The sequence below is a fragment of the Octopus sinensis genome, linkage group LG4 (genome assembly GCF_006345805.1).
Source record: "Octopus sinensis linkage group LG4, ASM634580v1, whole genome shotgun sequence".
In the NCBI taxonomy this organism is placed as follows: domain Eukaryota; kingdom Metazoa; phylum Mollusca; class Cephalopoda; order Octopoda; family Octopodidae; genus Octopus; species Octopus sinensis.
In genome coordinates, this window is record NC_043000.1 from 104,307,166 (window position 1) to 104,319,199 (window position 12,034).

The window sequence follows — 12,034 nt, forward strand, 5'->3', positions numbered from 1 at the left end:
TCATATATATATATATATATATATATATATAATTATGAGTATATTTGCGTCCTCTGTGTGTGTTTGTAAAATACCTTAATCGATATTGGAATTAGCAATAAAAGTAGAAATATAAATATCTCGCATGGGTTTCCCGAATTACCGAAACGAAGAACATTGCTTTTAAATACAAAAACCTTGGATATAGTGAACTGAAAATATTACATTGTCAATTAAAAAGCAGGTTATAATAAACAGAATGCAAACACCTGAAAAGATTTAAATCAGATAATCAAATTTATTTACAGTTTCCCCAATGTATTTATTTACAAGTTTCTTTAGGATGCATAGCATCAACAGTAAGTTGTCTTCCAGTAATATTGCAGTTGGCAGAAATTACTTGTATCTGATGATTGGATGATATCAGTGGACAACAACTGCCATATAAACTGGAAGGCAACAAATGTTTCGATTATTGGTTTTTCTGTCCTATTTCAGAAAGATCACATAGCAAAGGACTGTTTTTACAGCCATATCACATAAGACTGGCTGTCAAGCCCTACATCCCATCCCAAAGTCATTTTTACAACCAGCCTTCAAGGTGGCAAACATTCCAGCAAAGTTTGTTTAGCATAAGCACTTAGGCTATCAGGGAATTTGACATCAAATTCAACAATTAAGTCCCCTCTGCGCATTGGTTGTTTAGCTAAAGGTAGTCCTTCACCCTGTATTCGTTTCGTTGTTGAAGGTTTGATGATTTCTGTGAGACGGAAAGGGATTGTTCGATTACTGATGGTTGGAATTTGAATAGTGGTACCACAAAGAGCCTAAAAAAAATATAAAGAGTTATTAGATTATCTCAATTCACAAAAAAATCTAAACATTGGTTTTTAAAAGGTCAACATTTCAAAATCATGCAAAATACAATGCAACCAAAAGAAATAGTGTGTGTACACACAAATGCACTAAAAGAATGTGTTACAAATCTACATTCCACAATATTTTTGTGCATTAACATTACCAATACTCACATGTATGTGTGAGAGAGTAAGTGTATGCATGCATGAACACACGCACTGTTTAATGTTCACTTTTCTATGCAAGCATGGGTCAGATAGAATTTGTTGAGAAATTTCTAACCAGATGCCCTTTCTGACACCAACCCTCACCAGTTTCAAAATAAGTTATGAAAAAAAGGCAAGATGTTAGCACTGAGTAGAGTGCTTTACAATATATATTCAGATTCACCCTATTTAAAATTCTGCCAAAGTAAACTTTGCCTTTCAGAGCAGAATAATTAGAGCAGGTGGGATGCCATGTATTATCTGTACCAGCTCTGTGCATCCCAAGCTTAAATCCTGCCTCTTCAACAAGAAAACAGTGACAGTTCTATAAGTTGTGATCAGATAGTATTAGGAATTTGGAAAACCAAAAAAAAATAGTTTCCTTGGTTCAGTTGGAAGATGATGACTGCCACCACCACCAAAATTGGGTTTAAGGAAACTGAATGAAAGCTCATTGGATGATTGTACCAGTAACTGCCACATCTAGCCTGTGGGACTTTTCAGCCACTTATACACTACTGTGGTAAATGAACTGCTGAAAATCAGAAATTCTAACCAAGGATTGTAGCTATGTGGTTAAGAAATTTATTTTCCAACAATATGGTTGGGTTCAGTCACATTGTGCAACACATTGGGCAAGTAGCTCAAGCTCCCAAGTCACTGATTTTGTGCCCTCAAGGATATGTGAAATACAAGACCCTCTTTTGAAAAATCACCATCCGAATGTGGCTGATGCCAGTACTCCCCGACTACCATGTCAGTGACATGTAAAAAGCACTATCCAAACGTGGCTGATGCCAGTACTCACTGACTGGCCCCCGTGCTGGTGGCATGTAAAAAGCACTATCTGAACGTCATCAATGCTAGGCACGCCTGACTGGCTCCTGAGCTGGTGGCACGTAAAAAGCACCCATAACACTCGGAGTGGTTGGCATTAGAAAGGGTATCCAGCTGTAGCATTGCCAGACCAGATTGGAGCCTGGTGCAGCTACTGGCTCTCCAGACCTCAGTCAAACCATCCAATCCATGACAGCATGGAAAATGGATAGTAAACGATGATGATAATGAAATAAGGTTAGTATGAAAATGGACACAAAAACAATACATACATACATACATACATACATACATACACACACACACACACACACACACAAGCATCATTTTGATATCCAATTTTCAATGCTTGCATTGGGAAAGTTGGAATTTGTTAATACAGCTTGATTTTTTTTTCCTGTCTCTGACCCTCACGTGTTTCCAAGCAAGGTAAAATTGTCTTATTGCTCAGAAATGAACACAATCACTTAAATGATGGTAATTCTCATTGACAACTATTACATGATGTCAAAACGAAACACACACATCTCTGTATGATGAGCGACTTTCAGTTTCTGTCTCTTAAATCTACTTACTCAAGGATTTGGCTATATAAAATGACATAACCAAGACACCATGCAGAACTGAACCTGAAACAATATGATCGGAAAGCAAATTTCCATAACTATAGAGCAATACCGATAACTAAAAATTGATCTTCCCAAGATTTGCAGAGATTTGAAACAAATTCTGCATGACATCCTGCCCAATACTAACAACTCTGCCAACTTGTTACCTGTGTGCATGTGCACACATATACAAGAATTTATTACATCTGTAAGATGAAAGAGGTGGTAAGCACAAAATGTGATCATAAATCAATAGCAAGCCAATAAGCATCACCATGCTTGTTTGTTGTACATTGGTTTGTCCATGCTAGAATAGCTTGGACGAGTACATATGTACTCATGATTATGAGTACAACATATTCAGTAATTGTTTTACAGCTGAATGCCTTGTCTGCTAAAGCTTACTTATCCCGAAAAGTATTTTTTTTATTCCACATATTTGAAAGTGCAGAGCAAGTGAATGATTTATTGACAATGTCAAACTACATACACACACGGGGCATGGTACCTTGGACAAGTGTCTTCTGTTATAGCACTAGGTTATGGGAATAGATTTGATAGACAGAAACTGAAAGTCGCTCATCATACACAGAGATGTGTGTGTTTTGTCTTGCCATCATGTAATAGTTGTCAATGAGAATTACCATCATTTAAGTGATTCTGTTCATTTCTGAACAATGAGACAATGAGAAAGAAAGAGGTTATGTATGTATGAATGGCTTCAGTGATACACACGCACGCAGATTATGTATGTATGTGTGTATATTTATATATATATTTGACCATCCTCACAATGATAAAAGGAAATATAATTTATGGCCTACCTCCCCGCCACCACACACTCAGTGACACTGAAGTGGTCAAAGCTGAAATTCTTAGAACCCCCTTGGAGTCAATATTATGGCCTACCTCCCCACCACCACACACTTAGTGACACTGTGAAGTGGTTAAAGCTGAAATTCTTAGAACTCCCTTGGAGTCAATACTCTGTCCAGCAGACCAAAAAAATTCTTTCCTTCTTCTTCCCCTCTTTCTCTTTAGCACTCACCTCAGATACAAACACACACATACACACATGTTCTCTCTCTCATTTTCTCCTCATCCACCTCACCCTCTTGTACTGTCTTATTCCTCCCCACCACTACGAAACTCTATAAAATGATTAAAATTTCCCACAAAGGAATCATTTTGATTTGAAAACCCCACTAGAATGGGAGAAAGCGCTAATGATCTAAGTGATATGATATATATATAAAAAATGTAATATATAAATAAATATCTGTAAATATAAACCATCCGATCTTCTGATTATCTCATTTCTTCTAATATATATATATATATATATATATATATATATATATATATATATATATATATGTGTGAGTGTGTGTGTGTGTGTGTATTAAAAATTAGGAAGATTCATGTATTTTTAAATATTTTATACTAAAAAATAAAATACGGAAAACAGGCACTCGCGAAAATAAACATGTCGGACGATAACTTACTTTTACCAGTCAGATATTGTTAATGATACAAGGGGCCCGACAATATCGTCTGCGAATTCTAAGAAGACCGCTTCACAATCTTTTTCTTAAAAGTCAGTTTATAACTAATACATACTATTATGTCAAATTTTGTGCCTGAACGGGAAATATAACATCATAAAATGGGCGACGATAAAGCGAGTCCACACCACCTAACCCTAAAACTAACCCTAACCAGTGTGCGCAGTAAAAAATCTGATTTACAACTATCAAGAATTTGCAAACGTTATTGTCGGGCCCCTCGTATCATTAATAATAACCGACACATCGCTTGACATGTTTGTTTATATTCGCGAGTGCCCGTTCTCGGTGTTTTATTTTTTAGTATAAAATATTTAAAAATAGATGAATCTTCCTAATTTTTGGCATACTTCATTTATTTTGAATATATTTCCCATTTTCATAATTTTTTAAAGAAATCAGGCGTCATTTATTTGCAGAGGTGCGCTGCGAAAGAAGTGCCAAGAACCAATTATATATATAATGTCCTTATGTACACTCGTACTTGCATATATACTCACAAATATATATATATATATATATATGTGTGTGTGTGTGTGAGTATATATGCAAGTACGAGTGTACATAAGGACATTATATATACAACAAAACCTTCATAAACTAGAACTTCCTAAAGAAGTATTGCCCTTACCAGAATTAGAATCCCTATATGAAGGTCAATCACGCAATATCCTGTTTGGTATAATATATAAAATAAAACCATCATCAACCAAGCAACCATGAATACCCAAACTCTCAGAAGTAGAATTTCAAAAGACAACTCAGAACCACAAGAATCTGGTAGTGTCAACAGCGTTAAACACTGCCTGGGGATTACTACGATGCAGCGAAACAGTGCAATATGTCCATTACGTCTACACCCGCTTATCGGTACAAATACAAACACCGAATATTTAACTTAAATCGTAACATACATATAGCTGTGAAACGCAGAAATTATAACATACATCATAGAAAAGAGATATATCCCCAATATGGACACTTACATAAAAAAAATTATGGAACTTAAAAACAGAGATCTTTAAAACAAACCGGCGAATGTATTGAATAAAAGTTATTGAACACATTCAGGGATACACGGAAAATAGCCCAGATTAATCGAACATTAACCAATATACATTGCTATCCAACAATTTATGACATATTTAAAACACGAACCAAACGTTAACTAGCGTGTGCATGTATATACACACACACACACACACATTCATGTAATTAGAAGAAATTTAACAAAATTGTATTTGAACACATTGTGCAGACAACATGACGTGAATTAATGAAACAAGTAAGATAGATGCTGAGCTCCTTTTAAGATAATTGGCAATAATTTTGTATTGATGAGGAAATATTCAAAACAAATATGTCCTCTTCCACCGACAGCACATATTCAAATCACAAGAAAATGATTCACCAACATATAAACAAATTTTTCACTGAATAGCGTATGTTTTCCTCATCCGTTGGGTTTGGGTTTCATAAGTAATTACAGAGACAGACGTAATACTGTCTACATTCACATATATGGTAGAGCTGCAGTCACTAGCTAACCAGCTGAAAATAACTCAGGTATATATGCTTGCTTAGTAGAGAAAGGGTGGAGTGGGTTCACTGGGTGTTGCCACCGACTCCGAACTCTAGACGAAACATAATTTAGCATTGAAATGTACAATGAATAGCAGACACACAAAAACAATTGATGACCTGGACATTTAATTCAATACAAGCACACATTAACGTCGTAGGAGAAAATACACTAGCAAAGCGAGTTAAAGACCAAAAAACCCATTTCAAGAATTTGTGGCCTATGCTGAATCATTCTAACAACCTGTGGAAGCTATGACGGTACGCAGTAGTTCAAGAAGGGATGCAGTTGTCAGCCACGAAATTAGGCCATCTGATTTAGAAAGTTGACATTCTGTCAGAATGAGATCAATTAATGTACATCCTTACCTTTCCCTATATGTTACAGACATTAAACTATCCTAAAATTACATAAATATATAACTGCCAATGAATCAGAGCTACATATACACACACATCTATTCACAATCTGCATGAGTGCCGATATACGTAACATCTGAGAGAAGGCGGAATGCCGAAATTATCAATCGCCCACCATAGTATAGTAGTAGTAACAGCAAAATGGCTTTCTAGAACCATCTTACAACCATTATTTTAAAGTCCAACAGTTGTTATAAATGTATATAGAGACTTATTACAAGATCAGTATCATTTTATCGACACAAGAAATATGTAAACTAACGTAGAAAACCAACAGTATTTAGTCCGACACCAAGCATTCCTATAGACAAGCGTCGTAAATTATCTAGTGCTCTATAAACCGTAATTAGTTCGGATCTGTATGTTACGAATAAACATCGTAACTACGATTCTACAAAAAATTAAAATTTTCTTCCATAGAGGTAGATTTTAGCTCCTCCACCATTTATGATTATACAGTGCCTCATTCTTTTTTGGTTGTGCTTTTAAACAACGTAGATTCTAATTCTTCAAAAAAATATGCGTCACATAAATCCGAAAAAAAAAAAATTCGAAAACCAACACTGGGTGGGGGACCGAAATCTCCCTCCCCCACTTTTTTCTTCAGTACCGATATTTCCGATGCTGGAAACAAGCATCTAAAGAAATCACAGCTTTTGGAATAATAGACCACTTACGACGCTATTCCATAGAAATACCCAGCAGTGTTTCCAGAACACTAAAACAAAAGAAAAAAGTTAACACTTCTCTACGATCTGGAGAAGAGAAACTTCTGGAAAGATTCTAGTAGACCAGACTTAGAATGCAGTCGCCATTATCACTAATGAGAAAAGCATGAAAGTCACAATCGTATCCGAAATACCTACACGTGTGTGTGTGTATAGACACACACACACACACTATTAAGATTAAACCCACCCACGTACTAATTGCTTCTGTTAAAAGAAGGCCAGCATTCCGATAGTGGTTAGGAATGTGCGAGAACTTTGCCAGAATAATGCAAACTGTTGTCGAGGAATGCTGTTATATATATATATATTGTAAGCTAAAGACAGAAGCCTAATAATATGCAAACAGTTGGTAGTTATTTTCTCAAGTATCGGGAAGCATTGTACTTTGCGTGTATTCATATATATATATATATAGATAGATAGATAGACAGATGAGACAGGAAGAAAGAACCGTTAAGATATTTACAGAATGTTATCTTTTCAGTTATGTAACTATCGCTACTTCGGCCAGTTTTCAAACATGAATTAACATAAGTATTATGTACACACATTGCATTGTCTCAAATACAACATAGAATATATATACTCGTGACTATGAAGAAACAAATATTTAATAAAAAGATTTTAAGACAATATAATTTAGGACAAAAATGACCGACAGATTCCATATCGAGATGAATAAGCACTTAGAAAGCAAGGCATACAAGAAAACTGTAGTGGTCCAAATGTAGGCATTGCTTCCATTTACCAGTAATGGTTACAAACAGAGGTTCGAGAGTGGGGCACTTCCTTTCCAGGCAACCATGAAATAGAAGTGATTTTCCCTGTCTGAAGTAGGAGTTTTCATTCAAAATTAAAACTGAATGATAGATGGTGGACAGTGCCGGCCTCGACATGCTAGAAACGGCAGTCAAATCTTTTCAAAATCACGTCTTGCCATTTTAAAACCAGACAGGACAATGCAGACCTATTTATACGTATAATGTAACAGTTTCACTTTTCTTGAGATTTTACCTCCGTAATTTATAAGCTTCCACGTTCTATTCATGAAAAATATTCTGTAATTTTTTTTTAGTCCTTCATAGCTTTGCTGTTCTATAATATAAAATTAATTCAATTTGGATGCAAGCATTTATCCAAAACTTTTCTTCATTTATTAAAAATTCTCATTGAGCATTATTACTATTGCCATCAGCCATTTGTACTTGCGAAACTGAAAAGGGTACGTTATACTCCAAGATTGCGCAATATAATCCTAAATACAAAAGGTCTGCATAACTGAATGGTCACAATGGGACTGCATTTGAAACACGTCAGCTTTAAAAAAAAACTTTAAAGACTTAAAAATCGGGCAATCCTATTGTTTATTTTTTTTTTTTTGCCTAAGGACAAAGTTTTGGACATTAAGTAATAATAATTTAAGAAAAAAAACGAGCTCTTGACTGACTCACCTCTCTCAATGATATTTTAGCTTTATACCGTATATCATTTCCATCACGCGTGAAGACAGGATGCCGTTTGTCTCTGATGACAAACACAACATCTGCAGGTATATTATAAGGGGTTTGGTCTCCTTCTTTTGGAAATGTGATCTTCGTACCGGCTTTCCAACCGGGTTTGATATCTACTGTTAAGATTTTCTCTTCTCTGACTTGTTTGTTCGACTGGACCATTATCGTTCGTGTGATTTTCATTTTCTTCGTGCAACCCGTGCAGATATCCTCAAGACTCACAGGTAGATCCTTGACAATCGGTTTGTCTTGTTCCTTTTGTCGCCGGAACGACGGTCCACCCATATTAAAGCCATGTCTACCGAAGTGCGAGAATGGTTCATCTACATCCATATCATCGCCAACAAAACCGCCAGATTGGTGTTGCGATCTTTGATCACCTGGGAATGAACTAAACATAAACGAATTGAACGGGCCTTCATCCCCGAAAAACATCCTGAACGTTTCGTGCGGGTCACAGTGGAATGAGTAAGAGAAGTTTGCACCTTGTTCCCCACCCATACCACCGGGAACATTGCCCCTAAGTCCTTCTTCTCCATAAGAATCGAATACTTTCCTTTTTTCTTTGTCGGACAGGATTTCATATGCTTCGGCTACCTCTTTGAACTTTTCTTCGGCTCCAGGAGATTTGTTTTTGTCCGGATGGTATTTCAGAGCCATTTTCCGATAGGCTTTCCTGATGTCATCTTCCGTTGCATTTTTATTGAGACCTAAGATTTTGTAATAATCTTTCCCCATCGTTTATATTTTGCGTTTTAAATCAATTTTTAAAACAAAATTCTATCAAGCCTTCTATTTATAAAAGAAAAAGGGAGTAATGGGATTGACTGCTTTTTCTCTCAATGTGTATAGATATATATGCAACAATTAAAGTATATTAAAAAAAATCCTAAATTGTTTACCTACAATAGTTAAAAAGTGAAAGCTTCACAATCCAATTACACGACATAGCATCGTAAAATGGCGGTGTGAAAAGTGTGTAGTAAGACGCCGAGGCTATTTATAAATAGTCTGTGACGTGTACTTCTAGAACATTCGAGAACCATCTAGAAAGCCAATCAGATCACGCCACGTCACAGGTGATGTTTGTGTTATTTTATTACGACAGTAGAAACAAAAAAAAAACAATGACAGATAACCTCCCTTTAATTAAGTTTAAATGCTGAACAGAAAAGCGGTAATTAGCAGCAAAACTGGTTAATTATCATGTTAATAGTTTCTTATACAAAGGCTGGAAATATCAGATCTAGTGGTGGTGTTGGGAGACATTGCGAGTGGAAAAGAATAAAAATGATTACTGAAAAAATTGCCGGTTCGCCATAAACTGATAAAATATGAATTATAACACAACCAACGAATAATAATTTTTTTAACAAGGTATAAAGTATCCTGTGTATCATACTTAAGGTGGATATACGGTAGAAAGCCACATAACTGTGGTATTCGTCTAGAGAAAGCATCTTATACAGACGTATTGTGCTAAAAAAAAAAGCACAGGAGAACATCAGTAGCAGACGAAAAGCGTCCAGCAGTGGCGGTGGAATGGCTAAATCTAGATTTCCGGGTATTTGAACGTCATCAATAGCAAGCACTCACTAGCAACCGCATACTTAGACAGATGTAGCTCCTACTGACAGACAAAAACAGTATTTAACAAATCATTAACATCAACGAATTTTTACCAAGCCTTGCTGGCTATTGGTGACACAAATGATTTGTTAATCTGTTTTTGTATAGCAACAGAAGCTAACTTTGTCAAAGCGTGCGGTTGCTGGTGGTTACTTACCACTGGTGATGTGCAAATACACAGAAATCTAGATTTAGCAATTCTACCACTACTACTGGGCGCTTTTCATCTGCTACTGATGTTTTTCTGTGGTTTTTAGCACTATACGTCTATACGAGACTCTTTCTCGGAGCGAATAATGCAATTACGTGATTGTTTACAGTTTATCTACGTTGAGTAAGATAGACTGCAATTTTGAACTAATACTGTTTCCGTCACTGATGACGAATTTTTTGACAAAAAGTTTCAGATTCAATAGTTATGACAACGAATCAACCCATTTTATTCTATAAAACAAAACCGGATCACAAACTTTGTTTTTAGGATATTCCCAACAGGATCCGACTACATTATATTTGTTTGCCAAATATTTCCTTTTGTGATATTTTATGCCTTTTCCTGCAGAGATATTAGTGAAATCAGCTGGCTGCTAATGCGAATCGAATACCTGTTTCTTGACTCGGATAGCAAGGCGTTTACTTTCACTCTACAGCAATCGCTGCCACCATTAGTGATAACAACAGGGTCCTTTACATGATTGCTCGACTTCCTACAAATTGTAGCTAATACCATCTCCGCAGCGAACCAATAGTTTTCACATTTCGACTATTTATAATCATCTAATCTAAGCTGTATAATTTTTCATGGTTCAAGGCCAAATGTAAAGATAACTTTGACCAAGAGATCCAATGGTTTAAAGAAGTTTACTGTCTGGTTTTCTACAGGTTAAGTGTTGAAACTGGAAATATATGTTTGATGTCCCGTCGTGTACATACCGAAAGCTACAGTTTTTATCCGGGCTAGGCAAATCCGTTGCATCTATTTTTCCCTTGAAAGTTTCTTTACTAATAAGAAGAATCAAACACAAGCTTGCCCGTGAAATACGAGTGTTGAATGTACTGGTGAGCCCTTACTCTGATGTTGCGGTGGAACGAACAGCATTGTTAAATTCACCTTGAAGGACAGGGAGTTTAAGGAAGCGAATGCATACGAAAGAAATTACATCTGAAATTAGAAAATCAGAGAGACTCGGACATTCGTTCCATGCGCGCAATTGGAGTTTGTAACAATACAGTATTGTAGTAATGTTCATAGAAGATGAAGCAGGATCAACAGTTACATTACTGACACTAGATACTAGAGAATTAACCTCGACTATATTATCTGTTAACTCAATTATTTGTTTTACGTTGTCTCTTTTTTAGTAGATGGGGAAATAGCTTAGGCTGATCACGTCGGAGTCACCAATATAAAATAATATGATTAACAGTTGCAAGTTATAAAATGTGGATGAGGCTGGTTTCTATTCAGGTCACAATTTAAAATAAGAAGTGTGTGTGTGTGTGTGTGTAACCAATGAATAAATTCAAATATCAAAATGATATAGAAAGTAAAAAAAAAAAGCAAATGATTAAATCTTCCAGCAATTTAACAAATTAATTTTTCAAATCTAAATAATGTCCCATACTTAGTCCGATAAAAGAAGGACTTGTACGAACATAATGGTCACGAAAATTTCAGTGCCTGATCCTTGAAGAAAAAATTGATATTGCAACATTTTTCTTCCTTTTGTAAGAGAAAGGGCATGTTAAATACAATGCGATAGATGAAAAAGAACCAGCACAAAGATTTTCAAAATGTGAATGAGCTCAAGCATGTGCTAAAAGAGGCAGTCAATTGCATTTTTCCTGTATTTGGTCGATATAAATAACGAATCACTGTAGTACAAGAATAAAGCCATTCTCATGAAAAGGAATGATAAATGTACTCAATGAGAGAAAAATACGTTTGTGTGTCTAAATTGTTATAGTCCGTCTAACGATAAAGAGAATTCACTCATGACTCCATTCTTCGCAGTTGTGCTGGCAACAACTGATCCATTTTTAACTGCATGGCACAATGTATTTGACTGGGAAAATTTTGACACCACTTGGCAGTGTCTCTAGCTAATG

General features: G+C 35.8%; 1 protein-coding gene across 1 annotated transcript; it reads right to left on the minus strand.

Annotated features, from left to right (window-relative positions):
• Positions 1-253: 253 nt before the first annotated feature.
• On the minus strand, positions 254-9,192 carry LOC115210664 (dnaJ homolog subfamily B member 5). The gene is made up of 2 exons (XM_029779323.2): positions 8,237-9,192; positions 254-806 (listed from the first exon to the last, which is right to left on the minus strand). The coding sequence occupies exons 1-2, from the start codon at positions 9,032-9,034 to the stop codon at positions 576-578; spliced, it is 1,029 nt and encodes a 342-aa protein (XP_029635183.1). The 5' UTR covers positions 9,035-9,192; the 3' UTR covers positions 254-575.
• Between the last annotated feature and the right edge of the window lie 2,842 nt (positions 9,193-12,034).